This window comes from Adiantum capillus-veneris, chromosome 16 (genome assembly GCF_014529385.1).
Source record: "Adiantum capillus-veneris isolate H3 chromosome 16, ASM1452938v2, whole genome shotgun sequence".
In the NCBI taxonomy this organism is placed as follows: Eukaryota; Viridiplantae; Streptophyta; class Polypodiopsida; order Polypodiales; family Pteridaceae; genus Adiantum; species Adiantum capillus-veneris.
The window spans coordinates 135,221,280-135,243,072 of record NC_140946.1 but is presented as its reverse complement, the minus strand read 5'-3'; the positions used below and the strand labels follow the sequence as shown (position 1 = coordinate 135,243,072).

At 45.0% G+C, this 21,793-nt stretch overlaps 1 protein-coding gene across 1 annotated transcript; it reads right to left on the bottom strand.

Moving 5' to 3' along the window:
* Positions 1 to 14,462: 14,462 nt before the first annotated feature.
* LOC147439916 (uncharacterized) lies at positions 14,463 to 15,429 on the bottom strand. Its single transcript, XM_086484424.1, has 2 exons — positions 15,219 to 15,429; positions 14,463 to 15,006 (listed from the first exon to the last, which is right to left on the bottom strand). Exons 1-2 carry the CDS (start codon positions 15,409 to 15,411, stop codon positions 14,777 to 14,779), a joined length of 423 nt encoding a protein of 140 aa, XP_086340550.1. The 5' UTR covers positions 15,412 to 15,429; the 3' UTR covers positions 14,463 to 14,776.
* Between the last annotated feature and the right edge of the window lie 6,364 nt (positions 15,430 to 21,793).

Sequence of the window (21,793 nt, the reverse complement as noted above, 5' to 3'; positions counted from 1 at the left end):
TGGTTCTTGGGTTTTTGAGGTTCTTGAGTCCTTGAAGTTCTTGAGGTTCTTGAGGTCTTTCTTTAGCTTGCAATCTGTGTTAGAGAAGGCTTTTCTCTTACTCGAGCTCGACTCTTCCCTGCGGGCGCACCCCTTGGCGGCCTTGCGCTCACACCAAGGTTTCTTTTTCCCGCCTCACGTCGATTGGCCGGATGCTAAGTGTACGGTCCGCTCTCAATGAGTGAAATGAGGAACGAGGGGAGGCCGGAAAAGCCCTTCTTTCTTGGGTTACATGTCACTCTTGAAAAACACCATTAGGAATCAACACGCCCAAGTGGGCTTGGGTTACGTGCGCCCGCAACAAGCAAAACATTTCTTGTGACGTTCTTTCCTTGAGTGATACAGAACACTACCAAACCTCTGATACCAATTTAAGGTGCAGCGAAGTGAATGTTGAACTTTGCTCAAGATGAGTGCTCTGAACAATGCTCAAGGGTTCCTTTTACTTACAAAGGGAGAGCCGTCTGTTCCTTTAGTGAGAGAGTGCAATGATCACAAACAAAGTGAACGACGCTGTGAATGAAGGTGCTGAGACAGAGAGAGAGAGAGAGAGAGAGAGAGAGAGAGAGAGAGAGAAGACGGTTGTGAAACCCTCCTCCAAGGGCCCCCCTCTCTATGGCGAGAGAGATCTATGCTATTGATTGCACAAATCTGGTACAATGGTCTAGATGCAATGGACTTGCCGACGATGTCGACGACAATGTTGACGACGACGAGACGGGCTGAAATCTGAAAACGCTAGGGGCTGAAATCTGCAAATCTGCTAACTGCTGAATTCTAACAGTGTCGGCGAGGATGGTAATGGCGACGACACGAGGACGATGCGCTAAAAACGCAGATGCTGAAATTTGCGGACAGCGGGCTGAAACTGAAAACGCTGGCTGATCTGACCGTGCGCCGAGCATCTCTTGCAGGTAGGTGAGATCTGCGAGGTTAGGGACTGTACTTGCGGAGTCTAAGTGCTGAAAATTGAAAACACTAATGCTAGGGGCTGATCTGACGCCGGCAAACTGCAAAACGCTGATGCTGACCTGCAACCAAAAACGCTAGGCCTGAATCTGGAATTTGTTAACGCTAGGGCTGATCTGGTGCTGTTGAAAACGCTAGGCTGAATTGTAGCAAAAACGCTGGTCTTGATCTGCTGTTGGCTGGAAACGCTAGGTTACCGGTCTGTCTTGCTGAGAAGGTGCACTGGAAGTTGGTGAACTTCTGCTGCGCTAGGTTTCTTTTATAGAGCTTAGCAAATTTGCCCTACCCAGTTTCCCAACAAAGTCACTTATTAATAATAAGTGAAAAATGGATAAAATAGGGAAAATGGATCCTGTGCACTGTAAAGTGCTCATGATGGATACTAATTGTAATGCTAATGATCATGCTGTGTGCAACCAGAGGATATGCAACTACTCTAAGTGCCTGGACATGCACGGCCTGCACACAGGCTCACAAAGGTGCCAGAACACTTCCTAAGCACTTCCTAAGCTGACCTGAACCCTGGACCTGAAGTAGCTTGTACGCATGCACATAGGGTTAGATGTGCACGTGACACTAAGTACATCGACCAAACCATCGCCATACACAACATCTAGTCACTTTCAGTGCAAAAACGGCCCAAAAGTCCCTTGCCACTGTCATATTGGTATCACTTGTAACCATACATCTGAAGAAACGACATTCTTCTACCAAATTTAAAAAAAGCCAATTATTTTTGTGCTTATCTTCTTGTGGAGGCAGAGCGTCATGATATCCCCCTTTGAACTTGCACATCCTCTGACATGTGCCAACCGTCTTCAACCTCTTAATCTTCATAAATAAAGGCATTGTCAGAAACATCTTCCAACGCATACATCTCGTCATCCTCTAACAATTCTTATGATCCTTGATTATCGAAAACTACCTGTCCATTCTGCTTCTTAACAGTTTGATCCCCTTCCCTGCAATAGGCACCCTAAGCTTGGTGCCATCAAGTTCACTAAGCTTGTATGTCCCATTATCATAAACATGCATCACAACATAAGGTCCAAACCATCGCTTGATCATTTTATGCATTGCAAATTATTGATTTTCCAAGCTACTGCCATAAACAAGTACCCAACCATCTTTAATAACAGAGGCCTCAACTTAGGCTTCTCATCAAATTCTGCTTCAATCTAAGTCTTCAATCGCATCATCTAAGTCTTCTCTTAACTGTGTCAAAATGTCATTTATGTCCATCGAATGCACTTTCACAAATTCCGCCTCACTTTGCAGCCTAAATTTATTGATAACCTCAAGCTTTGACATTGTAACAACAGCCTCGTTGTGGGCACAGTTCAGTACCAACATCGGCATTTCCAATTCAACATCTCTACCAAGTACCCGCCGTAATCAGCACAGTCTCTCAAGTACCAAGTATCCACTGCAGTACCCGTCAACATCTACAACAGTACCCATAAGTATCTCAACAATACCAAGCATCTGCATCTCACCATTTAGAATCATTGTATCAGCATCATTTGTGCAAGAAATAAAGCAAGTACTTGCTCTGGCAACAGAGCAAGGGGGCCCTTGAGGTGGTTGGGACCCGTCGTCTCTCTTTTCTTTCTCTGCATCTCTCTCGTTCATTGTGTTCACTTCAGTTTCTCTTTTCAAGTGAAGTAAAGTAACCTTGTGTTTGAGTGGAGTACAAGATCCGAGCAAAATCCTTAAAACACTTCCGCTGCACCTGACACATATCAACCAAAGCATTGCAAAACACGCCATATAGCATACATATCGATTAAAGCGTCACTAACTACCCCATTCGGCTTTCATATTGACCAAAACATTGCCATACACAACATCTAGTCACTTTCGGTGCAAAAACGGCCCAAAAATCCCGTACCATTGTCATACTGGTATCACTTGTAATCACCGCATCTAAAGAAACGACGTTCTTCTTGTGGACACGGAGCGTCACGACAACGTGAAAGAAAACTCTTGCATAAGCTAAATTGCACACAAAAATTCAGCAAGCTAACCTTCTTTGAGAAACTTAACACACACACACGCAAGGGGGGGGAGAGAGAGAGAGAGAGTAAATGTCACGTGCGCACTTCACTTGCGCTCGGTGGACATGCTTTTGCTACATTCTAGCATGAGTCATTAGCTTAGGACCTAGCCTGGTACTTTGTGAGCCTCTAGCAGGACGTGCATGCCTAGGCAGGTCCTAGTTGCATACGTCTCTTGCACAGTATAGCATTTTAGCACATAGGCAGTACTATGCATGAACCACCTCTTAAAGTGCATTTTATTGATAAGTCACTTTTCATTTACCCTTGTCGGGATGGCTGCCCAACCCAGGCATTTGTACCTATTTAACCAACCCTTGGTGCACTAGTAGAAGCGAGAGGAGCAATAGAAGGTGCCTCTCAAGCATCAACAGGACCTGGCGTTTTGCATGAGCAGCAGCCAGCGTTTCTAAAGCAGAATAACAACGTTTTCAACATTCAGCCCTCAAGTAGATCAACGTTTTTGGTTCTAGCATTAGCCTTGCAAAGCCCGCACCCGAGCTCCGCAGCAAATCCTCGCCGCAATTAGCCATTGCAGCAATACCATACCGTTTTTAGCATTCAGCCATAGGCTATAGCCTTGTTGTCGCCGTCGTCAACACAGTACCCGAGCACTCAATACCCCTTGTGCTCTGGCTTGGCTCCGGCCTAGCTCAGCATAATGACTCACAGAACCTCAATACCTCGTCGATGTCTTCATCGTCGTCGACATAGAACCATCAATACCTCGTCGTTGCCGTCATCGTCGTCGACATAGAACCCATCAGTACCTCGTCGTCGTTGTCGTCGACATAGAACCCATCAATACCTTATCGTCGTTGACATAGAACCCATCAGTACCTCAGTACCCATCAGTGCCTCGGTACCCATGAGTAGCATCAGTACCCATTAGCAGCAGCATCTCAGCATTTAGCATCATTGTATCAACATTGTGCAAGAATAAAGAAAGTACTTGCTCTGGCAACAAAGCAAGGGAGCCCTTGAGGGCTTGGGACCTGACATTCGGTGTCGTCTCTCTTTTCTCTCTCTTTGCCTATCTCTCTCGTTCATTCACTTCAATTCAATTATTTCAAGTGAAGTAAAGTGTCCTTTGTGTTTGTGCGGAGTTCCATATCTAAGCTAACACTTTTGTTGCAAGGAAGGGGGGGGGGGAGAGAGAGAGAGAGAGAGAGAGAGAGAGAGAGAGTGTGTCATGTGACACATCCAACCCTATGTGTCCGTGGACACTTAAGCTACAGCATGACCAGGGTTCAGTTAAGTCAAGTCAATCTAGAATAGGAAGTGATCTGGCACTTTTGTGAGTCTATTCGCAGACCGTGCATGTCCAGACACTTAGATTAGATGCATATCCTCTGGTTGCACACAACATGACCATCAGATTCCAATCAGATCCCATCAGTAGCATTTTTACAGTGCATAGACCTATTTTCCCTATTTTTGACATTTTTCACTTATTATTTTTAAGTGACTTTTGTTGGAAAGTAGGTGGGGCAATTTTGCTAAGTTTGTATAAATAAAAACCTAGCGCTAGCACTTTTTGGCAGAAGAGGCAGTAGGAGCTTCGGTTCAACAGGCACCTTCTCAGCAGGAACCCCCAGCAAGGCCTAGCGTTTTTGCTACACAGCAACGAGGCTAGCGTTTTGAATCAAGAACCCAGATCAGCCAGCGTTTTTGCACTTGCAGATTCCCGGCGATAGTAGAACCACAGATCAACCTAGCGTTTTGCATTTGCAGAATAACCGGCGACAACAGCAGATTTTCAGCCCTAGCGTTTTTGCATCTGCATTATACCCCAACGTTTTGCAGATTCTCTGCGACGGAACCTCAACAACCATCAGCGTTTTCAGTTTTCACCACTTAGACATCGCAGAACAAGTCCCGAACCTCGCAGATCTCACCTTCCCGCAGCAGTTCCTCGCCGCAAGGTTTACAGTTTCAGCCCGGAAAACGCAGATTTCAGCATCTGCATTTTCAGCGCGTCATCACCGCATCGTCGCCATCGACATCGTCACCGACATAGAGTCAGAATTCAGCAGATAAAGATTTGCAGATTTCAGCCATTAGCATTTTCAGATTTTCAGCCCGTCTCGTCGTCGTCCTCATCGTCGGCAAGTCCAAGCAATGTAGAGATTTGTGCAATCATAAGTAGACCGCTCTCGCCATAGAGAGTGGGGCCTTTGGAGGAGGGTTTTACAACGTCTCTGGTGTCGTATTTCTCTTCTCTCTCTCTCAGTCTCATGCACTTCCATTCACAGTGTCCCTTCACTTTGTTTGTGTCTATTGCACTCTCTCACTAAAGGAACGGAAGGCTCTCCCTTCCGTAAGTAAAAGGAACCTTGAGCACAGTCCGAAGCACTCATCTTGAGCAAAGTTCAAACATTCATTCCGCTGCACCTTACAGAGAGAGAGAGAGAGAGAGAGAGAGAGAGAGAGAGAGAGAGGGAGAGAGTAAATCTCACTCTGCATAGATTCATAAAAGATACGAGTATCTTGCATTATATATTGAAAGCCCAAATGGCCATGATTTATGTAAATCAAGCTAAGCATAAGACATGTTGACTTGCACTACAACACTACAGGGAGATATCGACGCGCGTATATCGATGAAATTAGCGGGCATCGCTATACGCGTCGATATACTCGTCGCAATGTGCGTCGATATACACGTGGAAAGGCTTTATTTCCCACGCGTATATCGACGCCTATAGCGACGCAAAAAAATTGGGGGAAAAAAGCGAAACCCACGAGCAGCAGGGGCCATTTTCACCTGCGCTCTGCTCAAATCTTGGCCTCCACCTGCTGCGCAGGTATTATGCCGCCCCCCCCCCCCCAAACCCCTCTCTCTCTCTCTCTCTCTCTCTCTCTCTCTCTCTCTCTCTACATCGTGTGTGTGTAGAAAAGGGAGAGAGAGAGAGAGAGAGAGAGAGAGAGAGAGAGAGCGGTGTGTGTGTGTAGGAAAGAGAGAGAGAGAGAGAGAGGTGTGTGTGTGTGTAGGAAAGAGAGAGAGAGAGAGAGAGAGCGGTGTGTGTGTGTAGGAAAGAGAGAGAGAGAGAGAGAGAGAGAGAGAGAGAGAGAGAGGTGTGTGTAGGAAAGAGAGAGAGAGAGAGAGAGAGAGAGAGAGAGAGAAGTGTGTGTGTGTAGGAAAGAGAGAGAGAGAGAGAGAGAGAGAGAGAAATGTGTGTGTGTGTAGGTAATCAAAGAGAGAGAGAGAGAGAGAGAGAGAGAGAGAGAGAGAGAATTAATGTATGATTAGGAAATTAAAATTAAAGAAAAATAATTAAACAGAGAAATGAAATGAAATGTTATATTAACGTCTTCGAAAGGCCAAAGTAACCTATGAGACATGAGACAAGAAAGTTACAATGTGATGGATCTGATACAAAGTCAGAGTAAGAAGATGACAAAATAAAATATTATGGAATCCTAAACTGCTGGGTATGGACTAAACGGCTAAACCAGCTAGCTGGGATAGGTAGATCATAGGAGATCCAGTAGCTGTCCCTGGTGGATCTCATCAATCTCCTCCATGGTCAGTAGTCTGACCGGGCGTTATGCATATCGAGCCAAAGTGACCTAGCTAGATCCTCTGATGCAGCCTCTGTTGATGTTGTGTAGTCCTCCGCAGTCGTGGATGTCTAGATCTCCCTAGCTCAGTCGCTCGTTCGATCAGTAGAGAGATAGGGACGTAGAGAGCGAGAGAGAGAGAGAGAGAGAGAGAGAGAGAGAGAGAGAGGTAAGTAGAGAGAGAGAGAGATAGGAAATAGAGAGATAGAGAAAGAGAGTTATTTATATATATATATATATATATAGAGAGAGAGAGAGAGAGAGAGAGAGAGAGAGAGAGATAGGAAATAGAGAGATAGAGAAAGAGAGTTATATATATATATATATATATATATATATATATATATATATATATATATATATATATATATATATATATATATATATATATATATAGAGAGAGAGAGAGAGAGAGAGAGAGAGAGAGAGAGAGAGAGGTAGGGAAGTGAAGAGCGAGACAGAGAGAGATAGGAAAATAAGGAAATAGAGAGAGAAAGAGAGATAGCGAGAGCGAGATCGAGAGAGAGAGAGAGAGAGAGAGAGAGAGAGAGAGAGAGAAAGAGAGATAGCGAGAGTGAGATCGAGAGAGAAAGAGAGATCGAGATCGCTTTTATGAGCAAGAACCATGCAAGGCTTCTGAATGTTTCTCAAGTTGCTCATCCATCTCCACATTATCTTCTGGCTTGGACATGGAGGCCCCGTCCGGTTTACAATCAGGTAGAAAACTTTCATTGGGCTAAGAACTTCCATGGCTTGTGCTTTCATCAAGTGCGGCATTGGAAATCTTTCTCTGACAGGCTACCTCGGAATGGAGGCAGGTGGGTTCGTAGACAGAGAAGAAACTATGGAACTAAAAGAGGCAAAGAGGTTTTGTCTGCTACATGCATTGCCATGTACACCTGGGAGTACACGTATGTGTCTACCCATATAGGATTTGACCAATAAAGACGAGATTTTGACCCGGTGGTCCTGATCTCCGTACACCTCTGGACCGAGGTGTACGGAGATTGGGCAAGACTAGAGAATGCGAGGTAGTTTACATTGTGAGGAGTATATATATATATATATATTAAAACAACATTCATAATCATTGTAGATGGCAACGTCATCAACTAACATGGAGGAAAAGATTGCATGCTCGTGCACGCTCTGCAAGTATCAAATCCTGCGCAAGCGTAGGATATGTAATGAGCATGTGCACAAGTACGGAGAGTTTGCTAGAGAGACCGTACAGAATCTGCGATACGACTCCTACGGAACGGGCATTGATTTCCGCGACATAGCACCTACATCTGAGAGAGAGAAAAAAGATTATGCGTGAAGGTCCGACCAATATAGAGCCACGGATGGAAGCAGAAAAGGGCTTACAGACAGAAGACGACGGCATGGAGGAGATGCTAGATGCCTTCTTCCAGACAAGCGAGGAGAACGCGAACGAAGCAGCACCAGAAGCCGTGCGCCTATCTCCTGAAGACATGTTGAGGAAGTTGGCACGTCAACCAATCTATGAAGGCGCCAAAATATATGTGCTTCGTACTTGTCTGGCGTTTTTGAATCTTCAGTCAGTGTACGAGTGGTCAGATGCAAGCGTCACTGCTTTGTTTAGGTACGTAATTTACAAAAGAGATTTTCCAATTGCAACGGTGATGTGCTCGGAGAGCTTTTTAATTTAATGTGGCTTAAACAGGTTATTGCGGGAGCAACTTCTCCCGGCTAGCAATGAAATGCCCCCCTCTAGGCCAGGCGCAAAGCAACTTCTGACCTCAGTTGGCTTGGACTACAACAAGATTCATGCATGTCAAAATGATTGCATTCTTTTTCGCAATGAATTCGCAGATTGTCTGTCGTGTCCTAAGTGCGGAGCAATGCGCTACAAACAAGATGCAGTTGGCGAGACAGTGCCAGCTAAAGTGTTGCGGCATTTCCCTATTATTCCTAGGATAAAAAGCATGTTTCGTTGTGGTTCCATTGCAAAGTTGATGCGGTGGCATTCTACGAATAGATCCACTGACGCTACATTTAGGGTGCCCGCTGATTCGAAGGCTTGGAGACACATTGAAGATACCTGGCCACATTTTAAGAGTGAACCACGCAATTTGCGTTTGGGCATGGCAATGGATGGAGTCAATCCATTTGGCTTGAGAAACTCGTCATGGAGCACTTGGCCTGTGTGCCTTATCAATTACAACCTCCCGCCGTGGCTTGCTATCAAGAAGTGTCATTTGATTTTAAGCTTGATTGTACCTGGTAAGTTCAAGGCAAAAAACATGGATGTTTATCTAGCTCCACTAGTTGACGAGCTCCAGGAGTTATGGCATGGGATCGACATAGCAGATGCGGTTAAACCAGTAGGACAACAGCATGCAAGGATCCATGGACTTCTTATGTGGACTATGCATGATTGGCCACGATACGGAGGAGCTTCTGGTACAATGGCAAGGTTGGACAAGACAGTGAGAGCAGCTCGACAGATCGGAGAACCCATATCTCTAGAAGAGGAAGAGCTGGCTATTGGATGTGACTGGAAGTATCATACATACATGGCACTGTGGTCGCATGGAAAGCATTTCAGAACACAACAAATTGACAACATAAGAAACACGTTTGACAGTGGGATAATGGTTAGTTTCATGCAAAAGAGCAGGGCCAGTGCTAGAAACACGAATGAGAGCACTAGCAACCTGGATTACTGTGGTCTGGTGTCAGATATCCTGAAAGTAAGCTTCAAGTGGTTTGAGATGTTTTTGTTGGATGTGAAGTGGTTTAAGGTGATTACTTCTGGTCGCAATGCAACGGTACACAGAGATGGAAACAAACTTGTGCAAATAGATTCTACAAAGACTTGGACAGATGCGAGCGACACATTTGCTCTCCCCGAACATTGCGAGCAAGTGGTCTTTGTACCGGACCCTCGAGAGCGACAATGGTGGTTTGTGGTTCAGGTTGCTCCAAGAAATAAACAAGTATTTGAAGAGCAAGATCTCCTGGAGGAAAGTCTATCAGACGACGTCCATACTACTGTGACATTAGATGAGATGGACGAAGTATGGCAGAGGAAGCTGACAGATATACGAGGGATGACGCAGACGAGCCAGAATTGACACTTGTAGATGAAGATGCAATGGATGAAGACAATCTACCAGAACGAGTTGGGACAGAGTTATGTTTACAATTAGAGATAGACGATGATACGGTGCAAGATCTTATCGATGATGCCTCACTCGTCGAGACCTAGGCCTGTAAGTGTTTGTGTGAAGACTTTGATTTAAAATTAAGCTTAAAGTTAATTTAAACAACTGTGTTCTGACGCATTATTTTACTTTCTTTGTGCAGGACTTTAGTATGGCAGACGAGATTCCAGATCCCGCTTCCAGGAGTGCAGATGCATTCATGGGCTTCGTTACACGGATGACGCCTGCTCAGATAGCAGAGGCTTCTCAGTACTGGGTAGCCAGAGGCACGGGTACTACGCCTCCGGGCTTCACACCCGAGGGACCGACGCCTAGGGGAGGGACGCCTACGGGGTTCAGGACGTCTATGGATACGACACCTTCTTCTTCCATCACAGCCGCTTCGACACTTAGGGGTGGGGCAGAGGCGGGTACGTCCTCATCTTTGCAGCACAGTCGCACTTGCCGATCTCGGCGATCGTCAGGTGGAGGTGGTGGTTGCTGTGGAGGAGGGTCCACAGATGCTTCAACCCCTCCTCGCTCACGACCCCCGTCTTACCCAGGCACACCTCTCGACACACCTCTTGGCACACCTCAGACACCTTGGGGGACACACGATCCTAGTGCCTCCAAGCTCTATACTGTACGGGAAGATGGTTCTGTTGACATGGATAGAGTCGAAACTGAGATGCGACAACGGATTCGCCTGCTCGTGGAGCTGCAGTTTTCTACCAGCATTCTGACGTCTTGGGATCAGCAAGAAAAGGAAAAAATCACTTACATAGTGGAGACCATCCTGAGAGAGTACCAACCTGCTCCGAGTTCTTCCGTTGTTTCGGCGCGGTGAATCAAGGGTGTTGCACGGGACACCATCAAACATCGACGAGATGCAGCTCAGAAGGCTTTCAGGACCGGCTCGCCGAAGCCTTCGGACATCCCACACGAGACATGACTACAGATCAGGGAGGATGAGCGGACAACGGCCACGCGGTTCAGACAACAGCGTGAGGCCGGGCAGGTACGACAGATGACTAGGGAGACATCTCATCTTGGCAGCGGAAGCTTCGACACCTTTCGCTACGAGTTTGTGAGTTTCTAATCCAATCTTAACTATGGCGTTTTTTAAAACGCGATGAATCATGTATTCTTATTACTTTGATTTTTGTATAAACGTAGAATCTTGCGATGCATCGAGCTCCATCACGCGAGGAGTCAGATGGATATCGCAGAGGTATCTATGAAGTACTGAATGATCTTGAAGCTTCAGGAGAGCCTGTAGACTGGGAGGCCTTACAGTCTCGCTGATCGCTTCAGGTGAGACGTTAATATGTGTGAGTTGATTTAATTAAGTCAATATATGTGAAGTAATATCAATACTAATTTTGTGAGTTGTCCTATGTGCAGGTTGCGACGCCTAGTCATTAGTGGACCAAATTTCATCTATATGCTTTGTGAGACACAAACACGCTTCTGTGTCTCTTTTTTGTACAAACAGTTAGTGTTCAGACAGTTATTGTTTTCCTTATGGTTATGATTATTGTCATTGTCATTGTCATTGTATAAACAGTTATTGTTTCTCTTTCTGGTTATGCTTATGGTTATTGTTAATTTTGTTTATGGTTATGGTTATCTGCATTATGGTTTTGATTAAAGTGGTTATAGCCGGTTATGGTTTTAAGTTATGGTTATGCTTTTAAGTTATGGTTATGGTTCGTTATGGTTATGCTTTTAAGTTATGGCTATGCTTTTCAGTTGGTACCGTTGTCTTTCATTGGCCTTAAATCTCATGTGAGATCCTACATGGATAGCATATAGGAGGCGTATACATGAAAGTTTATGTAAAAACAAAGGGAACTCTGCCGAAATTTCTGCGCGCGGGAGCATGGTTGATATTTTGGTGCTTCTCGCTTTCTTGGGCAGAGGGCAGGAAGTCTGGCTATGGCTGTGTCCATCTTTTAACTGGGCACAAGCCAGACTACCTGCCCTCTGTCCAAGAAAAAAAATTTCTGCTATGGTCGTCGCTATATGCGTCGCTATGCGCGTCACTATACGCGTCGCTAATAGCGACTGGTTTCACAGCGACGCGTATAGCGACGCGCATAGCGACGGACAGCGTCGATATATGCGTCGATAACACCTTTTTTTGTTGTAGTGTTGGAGCCAATAGAAAGGTGATTTGTGTGAAGCTCTTAGAGAGGGGGAGATCATGATTAGCAACATTTGGGCCACTTCTTTTCTATGCAATGCCTTGCTAGCTCTCCTCCATCTTCATCTCCTTTTCTGGCTCCCCAATCGTGCATGCCTATCCTCCTTTGGGAATATGATACCAATTAGCAGTAGATATTACACTTTGGAGCATGGTGTAACAAACTTGGACACTCCAAGTCAAGAATCAACCGGGCCAGTGCAAATCTATTGTGATCTGTGAATTGTTTTGAAGTGGTTATTTGGTGCTGTCGCGGTTGATTCTTGACTTGGAGTGTCCAAGTTTGTTACAGGACGCAGAGTCTGAGAGTGAAACCCTAACCGCTCTCTTGTACTTTGATGATTGATTAATACAAAAAGAAATACCGAAAGGGGCGCCAGTCTTTGGGGCCAATATCTCTAGGCACGGAACTCCGCCGGGCCAGTGCAAATCTATTGTGATCTGTGAATTGTTTTGAAGTGGTTATTTGGTGCTGTCCCGGTTGATTCTTGACTTGGAGTGTCCAAGTTTGTTACACATGGTCTAGAATTGTTTGGGTGCTCGCATTGGAGTTGGACGCAGTGTCGACCAACTCGATACCTTGTATGGCATACCATGAATATTGTTATATGATTCCTTGCTTCCATGCCAGGAAGCCCACCATTTCGTGCACTATCAATTGTCCTACAATAGACGTTCAAAAAGGGAAACGAGTAGGTATTTGTAGAATAATACAAAGCTTCCTTGGCAAGTTTCTTGCTAGGCATATACCAGAGTTACCTGGAACACGCAACAGGAACAGCGACGGATCCCCGCAGAACAGGGTAATAGCCGAGGGGCCTGGAACAAGAATGGCACGGAATGGGAGACATAAAAAACACCCAAACAATGCTTCAAAGCGTGTAGACTTGAGACTTGAGAACTTGAAAGAGCTAGAGCTTGAGCCTTGAGAGGATAGAGCTTGTGCACTATGTAGTAAGAAGCTAAAGGGTGCGTTTTACAGGGGAAGGCTCTCTAAAAAAATAACATGGTTTCAAAAACCGGTCAGCTGCCAGCCTATGAGGCCATTCCTTGCCGTTCGACTCTCCCCATTCCAATTTGCCCTGCCTGTCCGGAAGGCCTAGCCATTCCAAGACGTTCCATCCTATGACAAGTGCCCAGAACATCGTTCCTGCGTTCCCTAGCCAACAAGGGGCGTTTCCCCATAACACTGGCATATACTCCTATAAGTGCATTCCAAGAGATTGCATTTGGAGAGAAATCCCACTACATGCGGCAAAAAAAAAAAAGAGTGCTTCCTAGCCCTTCCCTTGTTAAGCTTATCCTATTTACAATCCAGTCCAAGACAAATTTCGATAGGTGCAATTAAGAAAGAAGTCCTCACTTTGCCTCCTATACGAACACCCCAGAGCTTCCTCACCCTTCGCTCGATATATCCTATGATAACTGAGCTTCAAGAGACACCCAAATAGGAGAATTTTAAAGAACCATAGTTACCCGGAACGGGAACGGGAGGGTCCGGAACGGGACAGGAACGGGGAGGAGGAGGGGGGGCCAAAACGGGAACGAGGCCGGAACGGTCCACTAAAGTAAGGCTTGAATTACCTCCATTCAGCTTAGTCCCAAATAAACTCCTAAACAACCCCACAACTGGCCCCAAATCTGCCCCCTAACCTGCCCTCAAACTGCACCAAATATGTTCTCCAAACAGCCCCAAATCTGCCCCCAAATGCCTACTTTTGTCTGTTCCGCCCCGCGTTTCGCCGTTCCGCCTCGTTCCCCCCATTCCGTTACACCTCGTTCCGGAACGGCGTTCCGTTCCCATCTCCGTTTTGGGAACGCGACTCGTGCGGAACACCGTTTCGGAACATTTGGGTTGTGTTCCCCCCGTTCCCTGTTACATTGTAAAGAACTTGTGGTGTTTTTTAAGATCCACTATACTTTGTGTTATGTTGACCAAGCACTACCAACCACAATGTCACGAACTTATTTACTCCATTAGCGTGAGGAGATTGTGCAACTTCCCACAGGCCGCCAATTGCAGCAATGCTCAACACATTGAAATGCAAATAGGCTTGCCTTTAGGAAATACATAGATAGATGGCACAAAAGATACGACTCGGTATTCCAGCCATATCTTGGAATCAGAATGGACCGCTACTTTGCAACAAGCAAGCTGTTTTGATAGAGCCTCAAAATCATCCAAATGCAATCCATAAAAATTTAAGGTCTATTTGGCAAACGGCCAAGCTGTCTAACCTAACACAATGTATAATCTGACATCTTCATTGTGGGATCTCTTTGTAAAGTAAAAAGAAAAAGGTGACCTCAACAATGAGCACGCTATCTAAGTCTTAAGAGGGCGGCAAGTTTTTAACTCCAGCGTTGTCAAAGTCTGATGCTTGAAGATTCAAAGCCAAAATTCAAAGACAAACCATAGACATAAATGCAATAAACCCATAAAAAACAAAAATTACATAAATGAATCCATACAAGTGCTTTGCGGTGACATTAACCATGGCAACTCCTTGATATACATTCATTGAGACACTCTCCATACAAATGCTCTACAGTGACATACCAAAGATAGAAACTCTTTGGCATGAGCAAATTCATACAAATGCTTAGCCCGCAACGTTAACAATAGATGGAAACTCTTTGATACACTTGTTGAGACACTCTTCATCCATTATTGAGCAGACATCTCGTGCATTTGCAAATAAACTATGTCAACCCATAGATTACAGAGGTTAAGGAGATCCATAAGGTGCAAAGCTTACACAACCGACATCTCAAAAAAGGGTCGCTCCATCATCATACGAAGCATGCCACCCAAGCCTACAAGGGGGTGCATCAATCTCATACAAGCCACAGCATGTCCACCGGCTTTTCCAATTCTTTCTACCTGAGTTTGGCCTATTCTCTGCTGCATTCCACTTGTATACAATCACACCGCTCTTATCTGTCCACTTCCCATCAATCCCTTGGTGTGGAGGTGCCAAAGTGAAAAACCCCTTCTCTCCTGAAAAAGTGCCCAAAACACCTCATTTAATGGTAACTTGCTTCCTCTTGTGACCTCACTATAACTGTTGTGTTATCGCCTCATCCACGTGGGGTTGACTTCCATGCGCAAAGGAACTTCAAAGAAAGGGGGCTACATGACACATCTCTCTCTCTCTCTCTCTCTCTCTCTCTCTGGGTTTTTGTGTCTCTCTGTGTGTGTGGGAGCCATACCTGTCATGTGGGCATGGTAAGCACATGCAGTGGCACTGTTGGCATCAGACTCGTAGAGTTTTCCACAGCGCAAACATGTGCGTTGCGCTGAGACACCACCATCGCTACTAGTGCTGCCTCTCGACACAACATTAAATGGGTATCCCGTACGGTTGGCTCTTGCTAAGCTGTATATTACCTGCATAGTGGCCATTCTAAAGTTTCGTGGGTACCGGCTGGGATAAAATCAAAAATTGGGGTCATTAATTGGGTTCGGACAGTCAAAGGGTAATGGTGATGGGGGGCGAAAGTAGGATGGTGATGGTGGGCTTGGTGGCCCGCATGGAGAAGGCGGACGAGAGGAATTGAGGAGGCAAGCCAAGTACGCATTGAGGAGGCAGACGCGAGTTGAGCGGGTGGTAGGAGCTGGCAGCAAGCGAAGAGCAGTGGTGCGCTAGAATGTTCTAATCTTTTATAGAGAACACCAAGTTGGGAGCATTGGAGTTGTCTACAACGGTTGAAAACGAGTCAGAACTCTCTGGTGGTTGGGGTTCGACTCTCCAATAGATCATTTTTAGAAGTTGAAGCCTTCAACTAAGGTTGGGAGCGAAAATTGTGTTGGGGTGGAAGCATCTCGCTAATGAATGAATGAATAAAAGGTGAGATGAGCCACTAGGTTTAAGAAATCCAGTAATCTAATACCATTAGATTATGTATCCACCGTAGTAAAAAAAAAAGAGAGAAAATCGAGATACTACATACTTGTACATACTCGTTCACTTGTAAAAAAATTCATTTCTCGGAAGATTCCCCTCCCCTACCCATTTCTCGCCCCTACCCTACAATGCTCTCATGTGTGTCGTGCCCTCTGACTCTCCTTCCAACCCGCCTTCTCCATCTCCTCCTCCTCATACATGTCATGCAGTATGGCCATGGAGCAGGTCGCTCAAAGATCACACACAGAGGACGCCTCATCCATAGAGAAAGAGAGAGAGAGAGAGAGAGAGAGAGAGAGAGAGAGAGAGAGAGAGAGCAGCTCACGCAGGAGCAACTCGTGCGTAGAGAGAGAGAGAGAGACTCCTTCCCCGCTCTCTGCACTTTTGCCTCTTGCGAAGCCATAGGCATTCAAGGTGAAAGCATAGGCAATTGCATCTGTGTGGAGTCGTGGATTGTTGCACACACACACACACACACACACACACAGATTGCCATGCAAAAAGCGAATGTTGCCATGCAAAAGGACTAGAGAGAGAGAGAGAGAGCATCCGAGTAGATTCTCACAAAGTTTCATTTTTCAAAATGGTAGGCACGTACTCCCTCGAGATACTACACTCTCTCTCTCTCTCTCCCCTCTTGTGGTGATAAAAAAGCATGAAGGGACAGTCTGCCTCTAGAAGAAGTTGTGGCAGCGGCTCTCTCTCTCTCTCTCTCTCTCTCTCTCTCTCTCTCTCTCTCTCTCTCTCTCTCTCTCTCTCTCTCTCTCTCTCTCCTGCAGGGCAGAGTCGCATTACCAGTTGCCTACAATTGTAAAAAATGAAGTATTGATGGGAATCGTCCATGATGCTAGGATTACATTCAAAACTAAAAGGAAGGGAGGAGGCGAGGTGGCAGGGTGCAGGCAGTTAGGAAAGGCAAAGGCAATTAGTGGTGCATGAATAGTACAGTGCCGAGGCCAGTCGGGGAGTGAAGTATCGAGGGCGGCAAAGCGGCGTTGCGAAAGAATGAGGGGAGGGAAAGTCAATTTATTTTTTTAAATTGGAGAATTTCCAATGGTGGAAACTTGTTCTTAGCTCTGACATGGTTAGTGCAGTGATGTCTTGCTCCAATGTTGGGGGTTTGCATCCAGATGCAATGGAGTTTTGAGTGCCTGACCTCAACAGTGCAAAAAATCACAAGGGTATCTACTAAGATTGTGCGTTATAAATTGAAGAACCTGCCAGTATGGGGTACCCAATCCTAGAAAATAAAAAATTCGCTCATTAGTTAGAGCTAGAAAAGGGAAGGAGGAAATTCGTGAGTTACATGCTCTCTTTGTTGCCGACTTGAAGGCAATGCCATACAAAACTCGCAAGGGTGGAAAAGCCACACTCGCCATGGAGAATGATGCAAAATCTCCAAGGAATTTGGATGCTAATCCAACCACATCATCTACAACAACGGAAGCAATGATCATGGCTTACTTGATCTCGTTACAAGAAACCGTCAACAAACAAGGTGAAGAGTTGCGCGCACTTGCAATGGAGAATGGTACTTTAAGAGTTCTCGTTGTGGAGAATGAGCACCTCAAGAAGGTTCTTGAAATGCAAACAACACGCTTGATGCATCTTGAGAATGAAGTTCAAGAATGTAAACGCTCTCTTGTTGACATGAATGTATTGAAAGAGCACTTGAGCAAAGTTGAGAGTGATCATGTATTGAAAGAGGAAACAATAGATACAATACGACATGATGTATGTGAGATGAGAAATGCATCCAAATCATGGGCTGATATATGTAAGGATAATGTGGTTTCTACATCTCCTATCACACAAGCCGTTGTCCAAGCAAAGAATGTAGAGAATGTGGACACTCAAGAATTGCACGAACGACAAAAACGCTCAAAGAACATCGTCATTCATGGAATCAAGGAGGAAAGCATGGAAACACCCCAATCTCTTGCAGTTGCTATTGAAGAGTTTTTTGCTACACACTTTGGCATGTCAGGAATCATGGCTTATGGTGCACATCGAGTTGGAAAACAAGGAGTCCCTCGCTCGGGAGAAAGACCTATTGTATGTACCATGGCTGATGAGGTAAAGAGAAAGATCATCCTTGACAATGGTTGGATCTACCTCAAAGGAACAGGTTGTAATGTATATGAGGATCGCACTCTTATGCAACAAAATGTACGTCGCAAAGCATATGAGGAAAGAAACAAGAAGGTTAAGGTATCACCTCAAGAAGAAAAGCCACTTAAGGAGGATGCAAGTCCACCCAACAAATAGGGACACATGATCTATGAGACCAACTCACGCTTGCGAATAAGATTTTGGAATTGTAACGGGTATCCATGGAATGCGGGAATTGGCATTGATGAGCTTACCAATGACTCCGATGTGATACTTCTTGTCGAAACATGGGAGCATGATGCGCAACGAATTCTTGGATTTGACAAATATGATGTGCATTCTTTGATGTGGGCCAAAAATGCAAAGCAACGAAGAGGCCAAGGAGGCGTAGCATGTATGACCAAAAAGGGTTTGAAAGATGTTTCCATTGTCAAAGAAGATAAGTATAAACGCTACTTATGGCTGAAAATCAGCCCACCAAATGGTCAAGTCATGTTTGTGGCCGGTTGCTACATTCCTCATTATGACTCCAACTTTTATGCTTGCTTGAATATGGATAGAGATCATCCCTTTGTTGAACTAGAGGAAGACATTGCTCATTACAAGGATCAAGGTGAAGTCATTGTTTTTGGAGACATGAATGCTCGCACAAATATGTTACAACACGACACACAACAAGTAGACATGCCGCATGTCTCAAGAAGAATGGATGACTCATACATGTATAATCGAAGTTCTAATGATGCAAAAGAAGTGGATCACTATGGAAAGTCACTTCTACATATGTGCAATAGTACCGCAATGCTCATTGCAAATGGTGTATCTCTATGGCAAGGCACCAATGACTTTACATGTAGAAAGCACAACGGTGCTAGCGTGATTGACTATATGTTGTTCTCGGAAGCCACTCTAGAATGCATACAAAGCTTTACACTTGGTGAATGGAATCCGGAATCGGATCATAGGATGTTATGTATTGACCTCAAGTGTGGTAAACGGCCCGAGCATGTAGCCTCCAATCATGATGTGAATCATTTGTACCTACGTCTAGACCTCAAACGAGCACTTATATATGCTGATATGGTGGACCAAATGTTAAGCATGATAGAGCATCAAGAGAGCCCAACATTAGAATGCAAGTGGAAAGTTTTCAAAGAAGTAATTTTCTCTTGTGCGAAGTAATGCTTTTCGGTGAAACACATGTCTTGCAAAAGGTCTAAGAAGGGTAGCACCAAGAAGAAATGGTTTGACATGGAATGTAGTCAAGCCCGAAAACACTTGCTAAGATTGGATGCAATCAAAGACAAGGAAGTTTACTTGGAATGTTCACACACATACAAAGCACTTGTTCAAAAGAAGAGGAGAAGGTGGGAAGTCGAAAAACAACTTCTTTTAGCACAAGAGAAAGCACATGCATGTGGCAAGTTTTGGCAAAATCTAAAAGGCAAGCGCGTTGAGAGCTTTGGTGACTTGACTCTTGAGGATATGTATATGCATTGTAAGAACCTCTATGAGCAACCCAATGTTGATAAGATGGAGTGTTGTAGCTCCCTTCCGTTTATGTCTCCCTTCTTTACCATTGAAGATGTATGCCGCGCGCTTGAGAAACTTGCTACTCGCAAGGCTGGTGACCTTCAAGGTGTCAAGGCTGAAATGATTAAATGGACAAGCAAGAAAACACGATATTGGATATGCGATATGTTTAACCTTGCACTTCAGTATGGCATGCCTCATGATTGGAGTGCAAATTGGATCAAACCTTTGCACAAAGGAGGAGATGTAAACAATGTGAACAACTATCGCACTATAATGTTTGGTTCTTTGATGGCAAAGTTATTTGGATGTATCATGGAGATGAAGATAAGTGAATGGGCTGAAAAGAATGGCAAACGTGCACTTGGCCAAGAAGGTTTTCGAAAGCATCATAGCACTATTGATCACCTTGTCACTCTTCGAGTTCTTATAGAAGCGTCTCGATTGAAAGGAAAAAAGTTGTATTGTTGCTTTGTGGATTTCAAGAAAGATTTTGACATGGTACCGCGAGGAAATCTTTGGAGACATATGCAAAGCCTTCAAGTGCCGAGAGAATTTATGCATGCAGTCTTTCGCATCTACCAAAAAGTGATGTGTCGATTACGTATGGGAGATGGAATTTCAGAATTTTTTGCAAGCACTATTGGTGTCAAACAAGGATGCCCACTTTCCCGAACCCTCTTTGGGCTACTCATTGATGAATTGGAATGCATGGTTCTTGACTTTATGCAGCAAGAAGGCATAGAAGAGGTTAAGATCGGAAATGCGGTGATCATGCTTTTGCTTTATGCCGATGATGTAGTGCTCTTGGCACATACCTTAGAAGATGCACAAAAGCTTATGAGTGTCTTGGAACGCTTTTGCCTACATAGCGGGCTGATCGTGAATGGATCCAAAACCAAGGTTATTCTTGTAAAGACCCTCAATGATGAAAATCCATGCATTGTATACAACAATGAGAAACTTGAAGTGGTAGATCACTTCTGTAAAGAATGAGGATGCAAGAGAGCTACACAAGACAAGCACAAAGCACACAGAGATGGAAAGCTTCTTCTTCTTCTTCTCAGAAAAGAGAGTACAAAATGACTAAGTGCTAAAGCTGAAAAGTAGCACATATGTACATGCGGTCACTAAGTGTGAACTCGCTAGAAGCGTACTAGGCTGGCACTATAAGTGTAGTCCAGCTGTAGAATCACTGGCAGAGATCCTTCGTGTCGGTCACCTAACGCGCCAGTGAGTAAATGCCGTAAGCGGCCAAGACCCGTAGTGGATGCCAACTCAAGGTGTAGAGCTCGACATCTCAACAACTTCAAGTACCTTGGCCTTGAGGTTCTATCCAATCATAAATGGAAGGATTGTGCAATGCGTCACTTGGAAGCCGGAAAGAGGGCCTATTATGCATTTGAGAACATGTGCAATGCAGGAGAGATCAAGTGTTGGGCTCTCAAAAAGTACCTCTTTGACACATTGGTGACACCGGCGCTTCTTTATGGAGTGGAGGTGTGGGGTGGAAGCATCGGGAAGTCTACTTGGAAAGAGTTTGAGAATGTCCAAAAGCGTTTTCTCACCAACTTTCTCCAAGTCAAGACACAAACACCCTACATGCTCTTACTTCTTGAGTCCGGATTGCTTCCCATTGAGGTCTTGGGCATGCAAAGGGTTGTGGAGTACATGCGTAAGACACAACGTAGCCCTTTGCATCGACTTCCTAGAATCGCATATGAAGCAAGTCAAATGGTTCAAAAGACATGCAAGAGCAAAATACTAAGTTCGGGGTGGATGCTTGATATCAAGAAATGGTTTGGAAGATGGGATGCATGTCACTTGGTCAAGGATGCGTCGATCGACTCCCAAGTTAATGAGGCCTTCTTACAACGCCAATGTATCACGGCTTGGGAGAAATCCGGAGGTTCTCGCTTCAGCCATTACACCACACACGTTGCCCCAAACTACAAATCTCTCTTCTTCTCGGAACGAGGTAACAGAACCTATTCCTACATCCTTAAGCCCATCCCATTGAGTGCGATCCGCACCATTGCCTCCATTCGTCTTAGCTCCCATTCTCTACGCTGCGAGACAGGACGTTGGGGCACTGGCGAGGAGTGTCATCGACTTTGCACCTTATGCCCTCGTCAAGTGCAAGAGAGTGAGTACCACACACTACTTGAGTGCTCAGATTTTGACCACATTAGGTCCTCTTTTCCCCATATATTCAGCCATGATCTCTCCCTACAT

Bases quoted from the DNA above. Each gene is read 5' to 3' on its own strand.
- LOC147439916 (XM_086484424.1), bottom strand. From the start codon at position 15,411: ATGGCCACTATGCAGGTAATATACAGCTTAGCAAGAGCCAACCGTACG. The intron at 15,007-15,218 runs GTATGGCTCCCA...GCACTTTTTCAG, and splicing joins TTACCATGCCCACATGACAG to GAGAGAAGGGGTTTTTCACT.